The sequence below is a fragment of the Solanum dulcamara genome, chromosome 8 (assembly GCF_947179165.1).
Source record: "Solanum dulcamara chromosome 8, daSolDulc1.2, whole genome shotgun sequence".
NCBI lineage: Eukaryota > Viridiplantae > Streptophyta > Magnoliopsida > Solanales > Solanaceae > Solanum > Solanum dulcamara.
This window is the reverse complement of record NC_077244.1, coordinates 6604835-6627276: the sequence shown is the minus strand read 5'-3', so window position 1 is coordinate 6627276 and position 22442 is coordinate 6604835. Positions and strand designations below refer to the sequence as shown.

Sequence of the window (22442 nt, the reverse complement as noted above, 5' to 3'; positions counted from 1 at the left end):
TTTGTGAATTTTTCTTTGGTATAGCTTCTAGCTTTTCACTCTTCTTTTTATATTGATGATTATTTTTCAGTGCCATCCAAGCATCATGATTATAATTTCTTTTTCTACTACGATCACGACTGGGGCCATGACCTTTCTCTCGTTGGTCATAGTTTATCTGATTTACTTCAGGGAGTGACAAAGAACCAACGGGCCAACTATCATGATTTTTTATTAACAGTTCATTGTGACATTCATCAATAAGAAGGTGGGAAAGTAATTCAGGATATTTTTTAAAATCCTTTTCGCGATATTACTGCTGCAAGATCATATTCGCGGGTGAAAATATGAAGTATGATTTTTCAAGTTTGTCTTGCTCAGTGATTTCTTCTCCGCATAAATTTAACTGTGCTATAATTCTAAACAAGACATAATTATATTCAATTATATTTTTAAAATCCATTAATTTCAGATTGAGTCAATCATGACGTGCCTGTGGAAGAATGACCAACTTCAGGTGGTCATATCTTTCTTTTAGATTCTTCCACAGTTTAAGAGAGTCTTTTAATGTGAGTTACTATAATTTTAACCCCTCGTTAAGATGGTGGCGGAGAAATATCATGGCTTTGGCACGGTCTTGACTAAATGTCATATTGTCATCGTTGATGGTGTCTGTCAGACCCATCGATTCTAGGTGTATTTCGGCATCTAGTGCCCATGATGAGTAGTATTTTTCAGATATATCAAGGACAACAAATTTAAGTTTAGAGATATTCAATATTTTAAAAAGATAAAATTCTTACCCTTTTGTTACTTTGGTTAAAATTGCTCAAAGTGACGGAAGTTCATACTAATAATGTGTTATCAAACAAACTAATTTAGTAAATTAATAAGAAGGATATAGTAAAAGAAAAAGAGAGATTAGAGGGAATTTCCGGTGTCACTTATTTCTTCTGCATAAATTCTTTATAGCCTCAAGAAATAAAGGGATTAGAGACAGGGTGCAAATTTTCTTTCAAAATGGGTCCACAACATGGGCTCTACATATCCTTTCATAACACAAAGACCCTTTTTTCTGTTATCTTCATAGTTCAGCTTTAAGATACTTGGATCTGCTATATCTTTTTTTTCACAAGTTGTTTGTGTGTTCTGCGATTTACAGAAGAAGAGAAGCTAAAGGGGTGATTTTTGTTTTCTTCTTTCTAATGGGGATATGTTTGAGTGTTAGAATTAAATCTGCAAGCCCATTTCATACAGGTATTCATATTTTATAAAGGTTCTTGTTTTAGCTTGAGACTCTGCATTCTTCTTCTTGTTTACTTGCACAATTTGCAAATTTAAATCTTTTTGTGGGAGGGTTTTTGCAAAATGGTTTTCTTTTCCTTGTTTTTCTTTGTTTTCCAATTTTCATTCATATTAGGATGATCATGTCTTTGTTCATGTAACTGAAATACCATCAATTTCATCATAATAGTCATGTAAGTTTGTATTTTAGCAAAGTGGCTAGTTGGAGTTCTTGCTAATCTTTAGCTTGTAACTTTAGCACCGTCTATTTGGTAATAATAGTTATCCTGATTAACATATAAGGGAATTACAAGGCCCGACGAGGTGGATGTTCAGTCAACCAATTACCTGAGCTACTAAAATTTTGTATCTGGTTTAAGTAGTTCTTTTTTTGCTCTAATGGGGTTAATTATTGGTAATCTAATATGTTAAGAGAATTGTTACAGGGCTAAATTCAAGATCTGTTAGCACAGATGGAGGTTATGATATCAATTCAAGCTCCAGGGTACCACCAGCTACTAGAAGTGAAGGAGAGATATTGCAGTCTCCCAATTTGAAGAGCTTCAGTTTTTCTGATCTCAAAACAGCCACTAGGAACTTTCGTCCCGATAGTGTGCTGGGAGAAGGTGGATTCGGATCGGTTTTCAAAGGGTGGATCGATGAGAACACGTTCGCAGCTACCAAGCCCGGGACAGGCATGATCATTGCTGTGAAAAGGCTAAATCAAGAAGGTTTTCAAGGTCACAGGGAATGGCTGGTGAGTTTCTTTATGTTCTATATTGAGATGTACGACTCTGTTTAAACTTAAGTGCACTGATTATCCCATGAACTCAGAGGTGGAGTTAGATCATTTGCTACTAACCTTTGCTTAGACCCTGTATTTGTATTAAGAAGTTCATTAAATATGTATTAATATTTAGTTGCAAACCTAGTGACAAAGATGAATTATGGGTTTCGAGGCAAGTTCAGAACCCGTAAACTTTAAATCTGGACTCTGCCTTTGCTTGATGAACTGGCATTGTTACTTGTTGCAGCACTTGTTTAAGTGCTAGTACTTTCTTATTTCGAGTGTCACAAGGTTGTCCGAGTTCTCATTTGTATAGTGCTTCTATGTTTTATAGGCAGAAGTAAACTATTTGGGGCTGTTTTCTCATCCTCATCTTGTAAAGTTGATTGGCTATTGCTTGGAGGATGAACACCGGCTTTTGGTTTATGAGTTCATGCCTCGGGGCGACTTGGAAAATCATTTGTTTAGGAGTAAGTTCTTGGCCCCTGCCATTCTCAATTTCAACTCTAAACTATGATCATCGACGCCTTTGGAGTAATAGTGTTTGTTGTTCTGTAACAGGAGGTTCTTATTTCCAGCCTCTTTCTTGGAAACTACGCTTGAAGGTTGCGCTAGGAGCTGCAAAGGGGCTTGCTTTTCTCCACAGTGCTGAGATAAAAGTGATATATCGGGACTTCAAAACCTCGAATATTTTGCTTGATTCAGTATGTGTCCTCTATGAATTAGATCTTTGTGCAATTGCTTGCTTATTACAAACAAGCAAACCTGTGCTCACTTGGTGCTGTTTCTCTTATATCATTGTAGAACTACACTGCCAAACTCTCAGACTTTGGATTTGCCAAGGATGGGCCAACAGGCGATAAAAGCCACGTCTCTACAAGGGTTATGGGGACCTATAGCTATGCAGCTCCAGAATACATGGCCACTGGTACAGTTTCTTTTTTCCCTGACTTGTGTGTTCGTTTCCTCTCTTGTTCCAATGTGGCCCGACTTCCATAGAGTATCCAAATTTAGCATATTAGATACTGATCAGGGCATCTTTAGCTTATGATGGAACATCTCTTCTCATCCAAGATCCATTTAACTCACATTATTATTCTCAAGAACCTCATTAGTCATTCACATATGATGCATTTGCACTGCTCTCCATCTCCTGATCCACAATTCGTAAGTGCTCTTTCTGGGTGCTGGATGGACGTCGATTTCTTGATGTTGATTCTTTAATCATATTATGCAAACTTGTACTCTTGATTGACTTTCCATGTTGCATTTAACCGTTATCATAAATTACTTGTGCACTGGATTATCTGTTTAACTCATCTCCCTTTGATTCATCTGTTTGACACAGGTCATTTAACTAGCAATAGTGATGTGTATAGTTTTGGAGTTTTCCTCCTCGAAATGCTGTCAGGTCGTAGGTCCATTGACAAGAATAGACCATCTGGAGAACACAACCTAGTGGAGTGGGCGAAACCTTATCTGGGTAACAAGCGTAAGGTCTTCCGCGTTCTGGATACCCGTCTTGAAGGCCAGTATTCAATGGAAGTGGCGAGTAAAGTAGCTAACCTTGCCTTGTGGTGCCTATCCGTAGATCCTCGGGTTAGACCAAGCATGAGTGACATTGTTAAAGAACTGGAGAAACTTTATCAGCAATCTAAAGAATCAGGAAGTACTCGCAACCACGGTAACAACCAACCTAGACCACGTAGACGTAGTGCTGGTGATGTTGCTAGTAGAAATCCTTCAGTTGCTTATCTGAGACCCTCTGCTTCTCCCCTTTATGCTAAATAATTAAATAAATGATTGAAAGATGCCTTAATTTCTTGTTGTTTTGCCTTTTATGTTTGATAAGTAGTTGAGACTGATGAAGAACCTCTGCACATTTGCAGAATCAGCTGATTGATTGTACAGTTGCTTTGGCTAAAATTCTTGTCGGTTCTCCACCTTTCATACCAGGTAGCGCATCTTTGTTTTCCTCAAAATTGAAGGTCGGTTCCCCTATTTTATCTTTTGTTGCTTTGATCTGGGTGTGTTAATATGTCCTCCTTTTTTCATTGGGGTTTATTGTTGATGTTCAATTTTCCTATAGATATAATTCATTGAGATTTTAATTACTCTATAAAGAAAAGTTCTGCTTGAATAATAATATTACTCTTCATATTATTGATATTTTTATCATTTCGTTTTGTTACTTAATTTTACTACTAAAATGATAGTGATCAGGAGTGAAATATGTATACTTCATCTACAAAATTAGCATGTAAAAGTAAAAATAAATAAATATTAATTGTCTCTAACTTTTGTGATAGATTTGAAGTACAAATAAATTTCTTCAAAAATAAAATATTGTATGTGTGATGATAAATATAGAGTGAGTTAATTGAGAGGTTTGCTTTCTTTATTCATTCGTTTGCGTCATTATGTGAGAATATCTAGTTCAATTAAAGTGATTTGCTAGATAAAAGTAATTTCTTTAATTTTGAAAGTTTTTATTTTTATTTTTATCGGAGACGGAATAGGAATGTATTAGAGATGAGATAGAGATGTATCAGAGAGGGAATAAGACATCCAGATATATAGGGTAACCGAGAGGGGAGAAATGTATCCAAGAGGGGGATAGGGATGTATCAGCGAGAGAGAAGTGATATATCCGAGAAGGGATTTTTGAATTTTTTTTAAAATAATAGGAATTTTTAGAGATTATGATAAAATAAGATATGTATTTAGGTAATTTTTTTCTCTCTATATATACACACCATTTTACATAATTGGCTCCTCGTAAAAAAAAACTACAGTCATTAGTCAATATATAAGAGATATATATTAATTAAATACAAAATATTTATGTTTCTTATATACTATAAACTAAAATATAAATAAAATATATATTTATCTATTATTATTTTTGTGTGCGGCTATACAGGGTAAATATTTCTGGTTTATTCATGACATAAAATTATAGAGGAAATTTCAAAAATAGCTAAGAGTAGAAACATAATCAGTCTCTTAGCTTTGCGTAATTGCGATTCATAGGTACATGTTAGAATAGGAGAGAGGCTAGTGAGATTAGGAGAGGGAGGAGAGAGGCTAGTGAGATTAGGAGAGGGAGGAGAGAGATACAATTGTTTTGTATATCTGATCGATAATTGTATCACGAATACAATTGACAATTAATTTGTATGAAAAACTAGCTACTACAAGGAGAGAGGCGAGCGAGAGGGAGAGGTAGGAGAGAGGCGAGCAAGATCTAGAAGATAGAGAGGAGAGAAATACAGTTGTTTTGTATATCTGATCGATAATTGTATCACGAATACAATTGACAATTGATTTGTATCAAAAATTATAACGATCTAGCCCGTCGTTACTAAAAATATCTGCGGTAAAGGTATACGAATCTCTTTCGTCAAAAGACTAGGATCAATTCCTTGATATGTGAGTGCATTAGTTGTGAATTAAGGTCGTACTATGCTCATATCTCAAAGTTGAGTTGAAAGTGTCTTTCCGATTTAGTTTTGGACTTGAGTTCAAACTAGGGTCAACTTCAAACGACCATATCTCTCAGCCTATAACAAATTAGGTAGCCCACGACCTATCAAATTAAAGGTCTATGCATCTTCTTTCCAACGCCACCGAAATTGCCTCATTTGGAGTTTGGAGTAAAAAGTTATGCCCTTTTACTAAGAACTGTCTGTGCTGAAGCCGTTGTGGCGGAAATTAGGCAGTTGTGGCTGGATCGCCAGAGCGGGATTGACCCGCTGTGGTGGGACAGATGGAATTTAAAGTCGGAAAAAAAAAATCTTAGAATGATTTATTTTATTCCCACTTCGTTCTTAAAAGACCAAAAGCGACCTAGGACAATTTTCTACTGATTTCCACTCCAATTTCTGCTAAAGGTAAGTAATTTACTCCCTAAACTTGTAATTCATTCCTAGAACCCGCAATTGTTGGTGGGTGATCATTGAGGGAAGGTTTTGGCTTGAAACTAATGGTAGAAAAATCCTCTTTTGGGTGGAAAAATCATGGAATTGGCCTGGAATTTGAGATTTGCATATAATCTGGAAGTATATAGACCATTTGTGATTGATTTTGTATTATGCTATTATTTTAGACAAAAACAAGCTAAGTTTCACTAAATGAGTAAAGGTTATTAAGCATACAGAGTTGAAGAAACAAAGTATTTAAATAAAAATTCAAACCAAGAAAAAGACGACATGACATTGCAAATTAGTCATAGAGACTTAATGAATGAAACAACTAGTGCTCATAGTGCTAGCCCTTTCCAAAGAACCAGTCAAGCTCCACCTATTGGTTATAGTACTGGCAATCTGCCAAGAAAAGACTGGTCCACACCGGCCATGGAAATAAAAGAAAACATTAAACCAGCAGGAAGAAGAATGCCAATAGAAGAACCTATTAGATTACAAGAAAAAGGAAATAAGGGTAAAATACTTAATATAGCCGCTCATGATCCTCAAATGTGGAATACTGTTATAGATATATGGAAAGAAATAGTAGTAGCAGACTTTATAAAATGCTACCCTGAAACAGACGCAGAAACAATGTATAAATATTTAGAAACCTTTTTAGGAGAATCATGTAAAGCAGTATGGGAAGACTATAAACAAACTTATCTCCAAGAATTTCAAAAAGCGTAGTAAACCTAGGACCAAACCCATATAATTTTGCTAATAAAATACATGTGTTGTTAGCAGGTGAAGACCCAAATAGTGGATTTGTAGCTTTACAAAGAAATGTTGTTATAAAATTAGAACAATTAAGTATTACAATTTGGATGCATATAAAAGACTTTCTTAGAGACTATTTTTATTACTGCACTGTTAGTGGTAACACCTTTGACGAAGAACTAGGTAAAAAATTATTTCATAAATTATCCAAAGTCTTAGAAAGAGAAATAGAAGAACGGTGGTATAAACGAGAAGGTGTAGAACAAAATCCTACAGCTCTATGGTCAATAGGACAAAAAATACAACATGTAATGGAAATACTACAAGAAAAATGTACTAATATACAAATACAGAAACAATTTAAACAAAATGAAATGAATTTCTGTAAAGCAATAATATATACGACTCAAAGCTATGATAAAGAGCCACGTAAATAAAAAAAAATACAAAAGACGATCTTTGTATAATCAGAAGCCATACAAACGTAAAAAATACTACTTAAGAAGATCATTGGCTAAAAGGCCTTATTTAAATAAATATAGACATGTTAGGAAATATAGAAATGATAGAAACTATAAAAGTAAGTTAGAATGCTATACTTGTGGAAGTATAGAATATATGTCCCAAGAGAAACAATAGTAAGACTAGAAACTCTCAGTTAGTAGAAGAGTTACAAGAAACCCTGTTAAACGTGGATGAATACATGTCAGATACTAAAAGTATATACTCTATTATGAGTATTGTAGTAGATGAAAAGACTCAATCAGAATCTTCGGATTCTGAAAAAGATAATCTAATAAATGAAATAGGGGAATTCGAAAGAGGAATGCTAAATTTAGAAGATTTACAATTAAGTACTATGATGAATATAGGGCAAGAATGTAGTCATAATTTTGAACGACATAAAGGAATAGATAGTAATCAATGTAGCATATGTAAATGGTATCCCAATAAAACCAATAGAGCTAAATGTCAAAAATGTTATATGGAAGCATGCATCACATGCATACAAGCTAAACTAGAAATAAAAGTAAGTAAACAACAAGAATAAACGCCAGTAAAAGACTCAGCTACTAATTTAAGATTAATAACTCTAGAGACACGATTAAATGATCGAACAAAGACTAGTTACCCTAGAAAAAGGAAAACAAAAAGTAGACTTAGATGAAACTTGTACACAAGGAACAATACATCTAGACAACATAGAAACTAAACTGATGAATATTGAAGAAAATAATACTAGCCTCATATGTAATGAAGATAAAAAAATTGGAACCATAAAAGTATTAGCTAGAGTTAGAATTAAAGACATAAAAATAGAAACATTAGCACTTGTAGATACAGGATGCCCAAGTTGTCTTATAAATAAAAAAATATTGCCAACAAAAGTATAAAAAACGTTTAAAGAACCTATATCAACAATACAAATGGACAGAACATATAACCTTTATAATCATTATATAGAAAAAGCCCAAATAAGCTTTATTAATACATGTAATGAATTTTATAAGCCTATATACAATGGGTATAAAATATTGACAAAAGATTTAGACATCAAAACAGATCTGGTAATAGGATTACATTTCCTTATACAAAATAATGAAAGTTGAATAATGTTATTCAGAAACACAACTTATACTCCAGTACAAACTATAAACCCTCCTACAAAAGGAAGATCTCAAATTAAAGACATAACAACTCCAGAAAGAGTACAATGCTATGTTGTGAAGAATGTGGTGATAAAGGTAGTTGCTCTTCACAAAACCTGTATGAAAGATATGACGATTATTTAGAACAATTATATTTAAAAGATATAGAAAAAGACTACACTCTCATAAATATAGAAATTGAATTCTATAATTTTCAGAAAGGAATAAATACAATAGGAACAATAAAAAATTCTAAGGATTTAGACAACATAATAGCAATATTAGATGAAATGGAGATAATTGGTGAAAAACCTCTAATCCATTGGGGCTGTAATAAAATCATGTGTAAACTAGATATAATAAATCCAGAATATAATATAAAAACAGTCGCTATAGAAGCTAACAATGAAGACATAGAGGAATTTAGTAAACAAATCAAAGAACTATTAAAAATTAGAAGTAATAAGACGATCTACATCTAAGCATAGATCTGTTGCATTCATGGTAAGAAACCATAGTGAGCAAGTAAGAGGAAAAGCTAGGATGATAATAAATTACAAAAGATTAAATGATAATACTAGAACAGATGCACATAATTTACCAGACAAAAATGAACTAATAAATAGAATACAAGGTAAAAAATTATTCAGTAAATTTGATTGTAAATCTGGATATTGGCAAGTAAAATTACACCCAGAAAACATAGAATGGATAGCGTTCACTTGTCCTAAAGGACACTTTGAATGGCTCGCCATGCCTTTTGATTTAAAGACAGCACCGCTCATATTCCAAAGAAAGATGGACGGTATGTTTGGAGACTATAAGAACTTTGTATTAGTCTACGTAGATGACATTCTAGTATTTAGTAAAGATATCCAAGAACATATAGGACACCTACAAACTGTTTTTAGGCTATTTGTAAAATATGGAATAATAATTAGTAAAAAGAAAATGGAAGTATGCAAAACACACATTAATTTCCTAATAGTAACATTAGGCAATGGTAAAATAAAGTTACAACCACATATAGCTAAAAAGATATTAGATATGCCAGACAAATTAGATAATACAAAAGATCTGCATAAATTTCTATGCCTTGTAAACTATGCTCAAAATTTTATTCAAGACTTAGGAAAAATAGCTGGACCTTTATATGCCAAGACAGGAAGTAAAGGACAAAAACATTTTAATGAAGAAGATATTAAATTGGTAAAATAAATAAAGAAAAAAGTTAAAAATATACCAGACTTAAAAATTCACTTAGAATTTGACTATCTAATAGTCCAAACTAATGGAAGTCAGTTAGGATGGGGAGCTGTTTTAAAAAACCAAACATAATAAATTAGCTGATAAGTTGAGTAGATTACAACTAAAAACTAACTAAATTAATTATATTTCAACATGAAACCAATTGGCCAACGGCCAGCAGACAAAAGCAAGGGCATAGCCCAATCAGACTCATACGCTCAGACATTACTAGGTAAGATTAATTTTAGACCCCAAGGTACAGTTGAGATGATGAAAATGATTTACTTTGATATGTTCAATTTAATTTCTTATCCTCAATGTAACCTATCTTTTAGAATACTGTACTGTAATATAGATAAATTGCAAAAATGTTTAGTAGACAATTTATGGATAGCTTATAATAAGCAAGACACTAAACATTTTATTGAAGCAAACAATGTTTTATGTCAATATTTTTTAGAAAAAAATAGAGAAAATAAATTTAAATATCATGTTGTTATACGTGGTAAAACGAATGGTGTTTTTCATACCTGGATAAAAGTAGTAGACTTAATAAATGGGGTAAAAAATCCTCTTTTCAAAGGCTTTAAGAATTTTACCGAAGCTTTAGATTATGCCAGAAGGATGCTTGGACCAAACTATTATATTTTACCAGCCCTCAGACAAAGCCCAACCAAACTCCTTAGTACAACATCCAAAAAGACACAGATAAGATATTTTTTTGTGATCATTGTTCTACCATGAATGAGGCCTTCAAAAGACTCAATACCAAAAATGAGGCCCTCATTCAAGAAAATATGAGACTTATAAAGCAGCTCGATACTTTCCAAGGTAAGTTTGTTCCTAAGACAAATACATGTACTCAGACCCCAGAAATGAGTTCTCCATCTCAATCAAAAATGGATGAGAAGGGTGTGCATTTCCATCTGAATGCTAAGAAATCTACTATATCAGATCATGATACAGCTAGTCCAGTTCAAACGATAGCCAGTAAAGACATATCAAATTCGTTAATGGTTGTCACTTTGCCAAAAAGTGAAGATGAGGGATCTTCTTCCTCACGAAGAAGATTACCAAAATCTTTTCAAAAAGACAATTACAGAAAGACTATGGCTCAGAAAAAAAATGAAAAAATTAGATCTATATTTAAGCAGACTTTGGAATAATTCTTTAGAGATCAAGGACAAGATAAACATGTTGTTAGCAAAGACAGTCCAAATACGATAATGCTAAACTAATTCCCAACTCAGACGAAGATGCCAACGCCAGTCCAAATAGAATTCCAAGTTCTAATAAAGAATATGAAAGTAATAATTATCAAGACGCTCAAAACCCTTATGAAGATGATGATTCAGGTATGAACTTCGATTCCATTGCCTTGCATAATCTGAATTCTTAAAATATAGATAGGTTCAAAAGAGGAAAACAACGATAATATAGCTAAAACAATAGAGGGTAAGGACATGAGATGATGGGGGATTGCTGACCAATAATATAAAAAACAGTGTACATAGTGTGCCATGTGGGTATGCCCACAAATGTCTTGTAAGTGTTGTCACTTTATCACTACCCTCTAAGGGAAAAACTGTGACGATGGCGCCCACTGAGCACCTGACGCGCATTATTAAAGAATCTTATCATGCATGTGCGGGATGTCTTTTCATAAATTTTTAGATCGTGCTTTAAGCTGTATCACTAGTTTATATTCTAAACGTGATATAGTGTCTATCAGATATTCTAGTCTATAGTTATCCTCTTTGATATAATTTAGCTACTTATATTCTGTATACAACTGTTGGAGCTTGCTTTTTTTTTTCTTATATAGATAAATTATTTTTAAAGATTCTATGCATATTTTGTTCCAGAAACTTCTCACTCTGATACCAAATTAAAATGATTTAGATGAAAGGTGATTTTTTGAAATCAGAATGATGGTAGAGGTTTTATCAAATAAGTTGTAAATCTTACTCAATACTCCCTCTCTCATATTGTCTCATCATGTTTGTCTAATAATTTACACCCTATTTTCCCCCAGTTTTTTTTATATCATGTTCATTTCTTCTTCCTCACCTATGTTCTTACTAACTTCATCTTTAACCCCACCCCGAATATAAATCTGGCAACAAATTTGTCCTTTGTTCATATGCGGACTTTCTAGGCCAAGGATCCTAGGAATTTAGAGGTTAATCCATAGTCGTTATTAAGAGACGAAAAAGCTAACCATATACTAAGGATAAAGTAATTGAAACATGTAGTAATTTACATATGGTAACTAATATGGAAAACCAACATCTAAAGTAATAATATATTTTTGGGAAAAACTTAGATATAAACATCGTAAGACTTACATGAGTAAACTGAGAGAGGTTTTCCTTTCGAGAACCCCGAAGGTCTTTGCAAATTAACTGAAAACTTCACACAAACATACTTATTATTATTTCAAACTTTAGTACAAGTCAGGGATGGTTTTTACAAGGGTAGAATTATTGTACATGAAGGGAAGGGGAATATGTTTGAGATTTTCAGCTTAAGGTTTCTCTCTATTCTCTCTAAACTTCTATTTTTCTAACTCACACAACTATCTCTTATATAGACTTAGAGATAGGAAATCAAAGGTCTTAAAATACGTTGCATGGCCCAATTATTGATGGCCGACATCCTGATAAGATTCTTTAATAATGTGTGTCGGGTGCTTAGTAGGACCCATCATCATATGAATTATTAATTCATCTTTTTGACTGACTGACACATGCGTGTTTGTCAATAGTTTTTCCCTTGGAGGGTAGTGATAAAGTGGCAACGCTTACAAGACATTTGTGGGCATACCCACATGACACACTATGTACATTGCTTTTTACATTATTGGTCAGCAATCCACCATCATCTTATGTCCTTACCCTCTATCGTTTTAGCTGTATCATCGTTGTCTTCGTCTTTTGAACGTATCTATATTTTAAGTATTCAGATTATGCAAGGCAATGGAGTCAAAACTCATACCTGAATCATCATCTTCATAAGGGTCTTGAGAGTCTTGATAATTATTACTTTCATATTCTTTATTAGAACTTGGAGTTCTATTTGGACTGGCGTTGGCATCGTCGTCTGAGTTGGGAATTAGTTTAGCATTATCGTATTTGGACTGTCTTTGCTAACAACATGTTTATCTTGTCCTTGATCTCTGAAGAATTATTCCAAAGTCTGCTTAAATATAGCTCTAATTTTTTTATTTTTTTTCTGAGCCATAGTCTTTCTGTAATTGTCTTTTTGAAAAGATTTTGGTAATCTTCTTCGTGAGGAAGAAGATCCCTCATCTTCACTTTTTGGCAAAGTGACAACCATTAACGAATTTGATATGTCTTTACTGGCTCGTTTGAACTGGACTAGCTGTATCATGATCTGATATAGTAGATTTCTTAGCATTCAGATGGGAATGCACACCCTTCTCATCCATTTTTGATTGAGATGGAGAACTCATTTCTAGGGTCTGAGTATTTGTCTTAGGAACAAACTTACCTTGGAAAGTATCGAGCTGCTTTATAAGTCTCATATTTTCTTGAATGAGGGCCTCATTTTTGGTATTGAGTATTTTGAAGGCCTCATTCATGGTAGAACAATGATCACAAAAAAATATCTTATCTGTGTCTTTTTGGATGTTGTACTAAGGAGTTTGGTTGGGCTTTGTCTGAGGGCTGGTAAAATATAATAGTTTGGTCCAAGCATCCTTCTGGCATAATCTAAAGCTTCGGTAAAATTCTTAAAGCCTTTGAAAAGAGGATTTTTTACCCCATTTATTGAGTCTACTACTTTTATCCAGGTATGAAAAACACCATTCGTTTTACCACGTATAACAACATGATATTTAAATTTATTTTCTCTGTTTTTTTCTAAAAAATATTGACATAAAACATTGTTTGCTGCAATAAAATGTTTAGTGTCTTGCTTATTATAAGCTATCCATAAATTGTCTACTAAACATTTTTGCAATTTATCTATATTACAGTACAGTATTCTAAAAGATAGGTTACATTGAGGATAAGAAATTAAATTGAACATATCAAAGTAAATCATTTTCATCATCTCAACTGTACCTTGGGGTCTAAAATTAATCTTACCTAGTAATGTCTGAGCGTATGAGTCTGATTGGGCTATGCCCTTGCTTTTGTCTGCTGGCTGTTGGCCAATTGGTTTCATGTTGAAATATAATTAATTTAGTTAGTTTTTAGTTGTAATCTACTCAACTTATCAGCTAATTTATTATCCTTTCCTTTTACGTATTCAAAGACTATATTGTTATATATTGATATAACATCCATAAAATTTAACCATTGTCTTTTGCTACTTGCTTTACTATTTATTGTTTGGTGAAACTTGTCTATAGCTTAACAGTCTGTTCTTACCAATACTTCTTCTTTGTTTAATATGTATAGTTTAAAGCTATTTAATCCATATATTATTACTAGTACTTCGGCGTCTATACTACTCATATTTCCTTTTTCTTTATCTTTACCACTCTCATATGCACATATTCTCTCTTCGTTTTTATTGCTATATTTATTAGGTATGATTTTTAAAACAGTTCTCCATCCTAAATGACCTCCATCAGTTTGGATTATTAGACAGTCGAATTCGAAGAGGGATTTTTAAGTCTGATAGATATATGTGTGTGTGTTCGTAGTGATAGTTCCATGTGAAATGGTTGAGTATGAGTATGCGCATTCATGTAATAAGATGAAATAAAACTAATGAAATGACTATTTGTGAACAATTACATGCAATGAGCCTAATTACTTGATTGTGCAAGTATCTGAACTGTGATTGTGATATTGGATCAGGTGTCGCATTCCGACACATATATTGGATCGGATGTCACATTCTAACATATATTAAATATTGGATCGGGTGTCACGCTGACACAATAGTAGTTTGGGTATGAGTTTCATGAGAGAACCATTGTGTGGCTATCATCTGTAAATTAATCTTGACTATATATGTGATAATAGAGAAACCGACTTGATGATAATTGAGCATGCCCATTATGTGTAATAATTGATATGAAAGGACCAATGGTCTAAGTGTTATCATGTTAACAGTTTTAATTGAGATTTACATAGTGAAATTGTATATTGCTCTTAAAATGATAAATTGGTAATGTGTTTCTATGTATACGCATGTTTAGATTATGTTGTGGTTGGTAGATGCATTTGTATCGTAGGTGTGAGGCCGTGGTAAATAAGCGGAAAACAGTTGATGTGTGGTTAATAAGATTAGTGACTTAGAGTCAGATATTGATGGTGTTCTGTTGGTATATATGAAAAAAGGGATTGGGGGAGAAGTCAAAGTTATTATCTCCAGCCAAGCCGCTCTGGCAGGAGGAATCCCGTTATGGCGAGGCCGCCAGAGAGGGATCGGTCCCGCTATAGCGGGTCAGAACGATTATGTGGTAAGTCTTAGTTCACTTAAATGTTTACCTTTTCTAAGTGAGATGTTAATCATTCTAGGGCCAGGTGTTGGTGTGAAAGCTAAAGGTAATAGACTTGTTAGACAGAGTTATTAGTGGTCCGTAGTTTGAAAACTCTTCTATGTGATAGAAGGGTTAGGCCTTGATTTGTATAAGAGTTGGCAGCGGACCAACTAGAAGGGATGGGAGTTAGGCTTGAACGAATTTAATGAGGTTATCGAGAATAATAAGAGCTGCACATAAAGGTTTGGTGGTGTATTTCTTAAGAGCATGTTTTCTTCGCGTTGATTTCTTTATATTATGCGGTGGGTATCAGGTTGACCGATGATGCCTACCAGTACGTGTTATTTGCACTGATACTACTCTTGCTATGCCACTTGGCATAGTCTGGTTGCGGGGTCAGTGATGTTCTTAGGTGAAGACGAAGATGATTCTCCAACAGCTTCTACTCTTTCTTTTTTATAGTGGGAGTTGTGTCATTACTTTATTTATACTCTATATCTTTAGAAGCTCTTGTACCTGTTTAGACTAGTATCTTTGGGGGTGTTAGTATGTTTCTAGTAATAAAACTTAGAGTTTTAAATTTTCAATTATGGTGTATTCCTGACTTTTTAGGTTGGTATTTGACAATTGTTAAACTTCCGCATGTTATTTCTGTAAGGGTTCTCCTATCTAGGTGTTAGATTAGGTGTCCGTACGGCCCGGTGGGTTGGGTCATGAAAAAAACTAACTACTAGAAGGAAGAGCGAGACGAGCGAGATTGAAAAAGGGAGGAGAGAGGCGAGAGAAATACAATTGATTTGTATCTTGATCGATAATTATATATCTGACTGATAATTGTATCATGAATATAATTGATACAATTGATTTGTATCAATGAATATAGTTATATCAAAGACTATTGTATTCAATTCATTGATGCAAATTGTATCAAGTATATTAACGAATACGATTTATATAGACAAATACAATTGTATCATTGTTGTAATTCATTACGAATTGTATTTGTATTTATGTGGAGTTGTATTCATTTATTGCTTTGTGTATTGTATTTATATGTTACTATTTGTATTTGTATCATTGACTGTTACCATTTGTATATATATTGCAGAGAAAGAGATAGAGGAAGAGAGGAGAGAGGCAAGGGAGGGAGAGAGAAGAGAGAAATTTATTATAAAATTCTAACTATAGCTACAAATAGTAATTCTTCTAAATTGTAATCGTGTATAATACATATCATATGTTTGATTTCTTATTTAATTTTTCGTAAGCATGAGTTGTTGGTTGGTCAGAGAAGGTGTGTGATGTGAAAGTGCATTTGGTAAAAGTGCTGCCAGTGGATGAGACGTGGTCCACTCTTATGGGCCTGAATTTGTTCCACCTTTATACTTGAGAATATTTTGCTTTTTTCCTTTGAATATTCTTGGTTATAAACAACATTTTTTGAAGCCTCCAACGTATAACTTAAGTAATTATGTTTAGTTAATTGTTGTATGTAATCAAATTGGACCAATTTTAATTTTTTAATTATTTTTTCTTTGATAACCTCACCAATATAATGACAGTTCAATTGGACCAACACTACTTATAACCCCCTCTCCCCCCCTCCAAAAAAAGAAAAAGGTTATCAAAGTTGACAATCAGTTAGTCTTTCGGAAATCACCATTTCAAACATCATTAGTTTGAGATCTAATATTTGCTACATTTCTCAAGCCTACAAATAAAACATTACTATAATTTTGACCATATAATAAGGGGGCTCGGATGAACCTCGGCCCTATGCCCTACCTAGCTTCACCCTGGTCTTGAAGGTCATAAGTTGCAAAAAAATTATGATTGTTGGATTCGAACTCATGACATTATAATTTGAATTGCCGTGGATGTCGGCTTGAGCAAAAGAGAAAAAAAAAGAGGTTCTTTTCATTAGTTTGAGCATTGCATACAATCTAGCAAAACCAAGATCATAGAACATATTACCCTCTAATTACCTCTCAACCATTGCAGTAACCTGGTGAGACTTGATGTGCATCATCTAAAATAGTTGTCTCTGTGGAGAAGTAGACGACTCTTACGAAGAAAAAAAAAAGATTGTCCCCTATACAAACCACAAGTGGAAATGCATTCCAAATGTGAACTAACTTCCTAGACCAAATACAAGATTGAGAAAATGAACCTGCATTATATGTTATAGAAGAGAAGATGATGTTCCTACTAAATTTACACCTCTTTGCAGAACATCTATAGCAAAGCTGCCGGGATATCTCCATTCTGCCGGGATATCTCCATTCTAAAATACAAAAATGATCCATTAGCAAGAGTCAGCAGAACACGAGGGACAGTATGTTACGATGTTTTGACTAAACCTGCTGTCCAATTCCTCCAATCTAACTTGCTGATGGATTTGTTCCTAAAGCTGACCATTTCTTTGAAGTCGAAACCCCACTTTTGATTATTGCTTTCTGGTTTTCCTGATTCAACTTCTTCTCTTCCTTCTTCCTTTATGTCGACTTCTTCATTCACATCTTCTGCTTCTTTCAGAGGTTCAGGCACTGCTTCAGCATCAGTTATGATACTCCCAAGCATATCAACGACTTCACTCATTCTAGGGCGAGATCTTGCATTCTTTGAGAGGCATTTGTTGGCCAGTGATGCAAGTTGCTGAGCTGACTTGATACAATCATGCCCTTCAAGTCGAGGATCAAGGATAAAATGAAATTTCTTCGTGTCCGAAACATAGGGTCTTACCCATTCCAATAGCTTTTGCTCAGCTCGAGGAAGATTTCGTTCTAACACTCTCCTTCCTGTGATGAGCTCATAGAGAACTACTCCAAAGCTCCAAACATCACTTTTAGCAGTGAGTCTTCCAGTCTGGACATATTCTGGAGCTGCATAGCCTACCGTACCTACAACCTGAGGAATTGCTAAGTCAGGCAATGCACAGTGAGACATTTGAAACTTTTGGTCTAAAACATGTCATAGACATTTTTGTGGCTATAAATCATTTGGGGATAAAACGAGAAGTTAAAATTTAAATTGCTTCTAAATATAGAAAAAAATCATTCTTTTTTGGGACTGATGGACAACAACCACAACAACATACCCAGTGTAGTCCCGGTGAGGTCTGGGGAGGGGACGCAGACCTTACCCCTACCTTACGGAGATAGAAAGACTATTTCCAACAACCCCCCTCCCCCCACAAAGAACATCAGAAAATAGAAATAGGGAAGAAAAAAGATATTTACTGATGTTGACACATGGGTTAGTCCTGCAGCTGGACCTTGCCTAGCCAGTCCAAAGTCTGATAGTTTTGCGATAAAGTCTTCATCCAGAAGGATATTTGATGGCTTGAAGTCTCGAAATATCAACTAAAACAAAGACAGCAAAGAAAAAATTAATACACTGAAAAACTTTAGAACCAGAAATGTCAAAGATTAGAAATTGGTAGTCCTGACAAAAGAGCTCTGCTATCCGTGTTGATAGTCAAAATGAAGTTTGTGTTGGGCTTCTATGCACCAACAAAGTCATGTTTTCTATTAGGGATTTACAGACATACTCACTCTATAATTAACAAACTTAAATTTCACAAACTAACGATTTAATTCTAGAACACACAATTTTGACGAAACACAGAAGAGTGCAGAAGCAATTGCCATCCAAAATTCAAAACTGTGAAGTAAAGAATGAACGTGCAATGCTCCATGTCCTTTAAGCCAAATGTTCTCAATGATCCTTTTTATTATTTTGGTAACTTGTCGAAAAACCATGCAAATACATGGTGAATTAGGTATACAAAGCAGTTTGTCTTGGTTACAATAATCCAGACAAATGATTTTCTCTTTGGCCTCTTACCTATCATCCCAATCCATCTCACAGCTAGTCTTCCTTGTTCCTTTCATCATATTTTTACTTATATTCACGTAGTGTATTTTACTATCCTCCCGATTCAACAGCCATGTATTCCACCTCTACTAACGCATAAATGCAATACCCAAATAAACATGTAAACTTGCAAGAAAGTTAATTCCTTGTTCAACTGATCATGTCAACAAACTAGCTACAACTTTTTCTTTAATTAGGAAACATCGCATAAAGAAACGGGCTGAGGACACAAAAATAAGAAGCCTAAATCACCTGAAAATCCATTTCTTCATGAAGATAAGCTAATCCACGAGCAGCATCTTGGGCAATTTTTAATCTCAAAGTCCAGGAGAGAGGAACAACTGATCGTGCCAACAGATGGTCCTCCAAGCTTTTGTTACGCATCAGTTCATAGACTAAAAGACGTTGCATCCCTCTTTCATCATCCTCTGCACAGTATCCGATTAACTTCACTAGATTTGGGTGTTTCACTACACCTAAAAAGTTTACTTCATTAATCCACTCCTTATGCCCCTGAATACTAGACGAACATGAAACATATAAGATGGCTGAGCTGATAGGTGATAGACAAAAGAAATGAACTTAAAGAGCAAAACTAGAATTTACAATATGCAAAACATAAGACAATTATACAAAGAAATACATATAAAAGGACGTTTTAAAGCTCAAACAACTAGAACAAGTGAGAGTCTTTTCCAAAACTACTCGATAAAGATTCATCCCGAGTCACAAGAGCAATCTCTCTCTTTTAATTCTTTTTTCTTTTCGTTATGGTAATGCAAGATGATATTTTTGAGAAAAAAAGGTGCATATTGTGACATTATACGTCTGAATAAAGGTTAATGGTTTGGAGAAAGGCTAATTTGATTAATTTAAAGATTAAATCACGCATCATTACTATATTTTATAAAATAAAATTTAACTATTCAGAAATTACAGAAAAGTATTTTATGCAATTTCCTTGCATCAAAATGATAAAATATAAAACATTCTAAAATGTTACTATCAACCCTCATAATTATTCATATATTAATAACTTTCATATTCTAAGCATACAATAAAATTATTTTTTGTCTATTAAGTAATTAATAACTGTGAGAAAATAATACGCACTCCAAAACGATGTTGCTCGAACTCAAATATGTTTCCAATGTACCTATATGATCCTCCAAAACTAGTGAGTTTTCGGAGGATCCAACACGAGTGCAGTAGCATTTTTAGATAGTCCGAGCAACATAACTTGGAATGAAGGTTCTTATTCTCATTTTTTTCACTCCAAATTACTCAAAAAAATGCAAAAACAACACAACTCTTTTTCACTTGGAAAACAAAAACTATTTTTTTCGAATTTCACAATTTTCATGGCTAAACGGGTCGTTAAATTTAACTCAAAATCCAAACTCAGTATTAAGGAGAAAAGCATGCCTGGAATCCATGGCGGTTCAATCGTTTAACAGCAACTTCCATTTTCAAATCCGAACATGGAGCACTAACAACCCCTTTATAAACACACCCAAATCCTCCTTCTCCGATCATCAATCCTCTACTGAAACCCTTCGTCGCCATTTTCAGCTCCGAGAAGCTAAATACTCGCAGATCCTTACCTCTCCTCTGAGTCAAAAACTCATAAAACTCAAACGAATCAGTAAAATCCCTCGATTCTGAATCTAAATCAGACCTCGACTTTCTTGTATCAACACTGCTCGATGCTATACTTAATGAACGAACCCATGAAACCTTCGATTCCCTCGAACTCAAAGTTCCCCCTTCTTCATCATCCTTCGTGAAATAGAAGCATTTCATCTCTGTTTCCCCCAATTTTTCTTCTTCTTCTTCTTCTTCTTCTGGGTATTACAAAAAACAACCTCAAACGTATTCGAAGCGTTTAACAGCTCTTCTTTGCAGAAGAAGGCAACAATGGCGGATCCAGAAAAAACTTCAAGAAAATAGGATGGAATTGAAGATTTCAAAATGGGGATTTCTGGGTATTTAAAAATGGAGAAGATGAATCATTGAGTTGAGGTTGAGAAACGGATGAACAACAACATCACCTTGGATTTGTAAATGTTGGAAAAATATTCGACTTCTGTACTATGATTATATTTATATACAATATAAATTACTATATAGGTATACTCTCTCCATTTAAAGATAAACTCTCATAATTTGGTTTGACACAAAAAGAAAAAATTAAAAAAAAAAGATTTTAAATTAAAGTTATATTAAATGTATCAAAATATTCTTTAATTATATGATCTTAAATATGCCTATAAAAAATTAAAATTAAAATATTTTTTAAAAATATGAGTTATTTTTTTTTTTGAGATATACTAAAAAAAAATTATTTTTGAAACGAAAGGAGAAGTTGATATTGTTAGGCATAGATTATTATTATTATTAAAAAATGGATGAGCGGTTTTTCTTGGTCATGAAATTGTCGTGTTGCAGAGAGAGAAGGGCAGTGTACGTATTTTGAAAGGAAATGCTAAGAATTATTGTACTATTTTAAATAAGCGTTTGATCATGTTTTTTTTTGTGAAATATAAAAAAGAAAATATTTTTAAAGTTAAATTAATATTTAAAAATTGAAGGTGTGTTTCGTCAAGAATATAAATTGGAATTTTTAAAAAAAATTGTGAGTTAATTTTAAATTCTCAAAAATTCTTAAATTCAACTTCAAATGAAATTTTGTGAGACATTATTGGTCAAACATGTTTTCTGCTGTCCAACTTTAAAAAAAAGAGGGTAAAATACAATAATGGTCAAATGCCTCCTAAGAAAATGAATGTTATGATATTTAAAAAGTTCAAATTAGAGTCGGTTTGAATTGACTTATTTTAAGTATGTTTGAAATTAAAATATTTTTATAATATGTGGGTAAGATTAATAAGTGCTTTTATACATTGATTTTAAAGTAAAAAATGGCCAAAGGTCATATGTTTGAATTCTTAACATATGAATATTGACTTATAAAACAAAAAAGTTATATAAGCTCATCCAAACACACTTAAGTCCACACAATTTCACTAGCGAGGATTATGATGAAGTAGTAAATAGTCTTTCATTTTTAATTAAAGATTTTGTATTCGAATCCTAAATTGAGTCTTTGATAAGTAGCATTTTATTTTCAAAAAGTAATATTTTTCTCGTGTGAATCCAAATTAGTCTGAACCCGGAGATTGAATCACCTTTAATACTGTGTGTAAGTAGAATTTTTTACGCGAATTCAAATTAATTTGGCCCCAAAATAAATATCGAGTAAAAAAAATCCCCACAACTTCATTACAACAATACTCCCTCATCCCAATTTATGTCAATGATTTCAATATTAAAACACCTAAATTTCAAGTGCTTTTGAACATAAAGATGTTATATTTTTAAAAAGAAAATTTATATGTATATTAAATTTATATTGTAAGGCGATATAATTTAATAAATTAATAATATTTTAATAAAATTTGAGAAATTATATT

General features: G+C 33.4%; 2 protein-coding genes across 5 annotated transcripts; one reads left to right on the top strand and one right to left on the bottom strand.

Moving 5' to 3' along the window:
- Window positions 1–989: 989 nt before the first annotated feature.
- LOC129900630 (receptor-like cytoplasmic kinase 176) lies at window positions 990–16541 on the top strand. Of its 4 annotated transcripts, none has more exons than XM_055975643.1 (8): window positions 990–1236; window positions 1710–2020; window positions 2385–2520; window positions 2612–2754; window positions 2855–2978; window positions 3399–3796; window positions 3940–4006; window positions 16202–16541. In XM_055975643.1, exons 1-8 carry the CDS (start codon window positions 1185–1187, stop codon window positions 16273–16275), a joined length of 1305 nt encoding a protein of 434 aa, XP_055831618.1. In that variant the 5' UTR covers window positions 990–1184; the 3' UTR covers window positions 16276–16541. The 4 variants fall into 4 exon arrangements, 2 of the variants coding, with proteins under 2 accessions (XP_055831618.1, XP_055831619.1); XM_055975644.1 differs by having other exon boundaries at window positions 991–1236; window positions 3940–4038; XR_008769656.1 differs by having other exon boundaries at window positions 993–1236; window positions 3399–3734.
- A 444-nt stretch (window positions 16542–16985) lies between these two features.
- On the bottom strand, window positions 16986–21072 carry LOC129900629 (serine/threonine-protein kinase PCRK1). The gene is made up of 4 exons (XM_055975642.1): window positions 20395–21072; window positions 19222–19482; window positions 18333–18455; window positions 16986–18000 (listed from the first exon to the last, which is right to left on the bottom strand). The coding sequence occupies exons 1-4, from the start codon at window positions 20770–20772 to the stop codon at window positions 17434–17436; spliced, it is 1329 nt and encodes a 442-aa protein (XP_055831617.1). The 5' UTR covers window positions 20773–21072; the 3' UTR covers window positions 16986–17433.
- Window positions 21073–22442: the final 1370 nt, after the last annotated feature.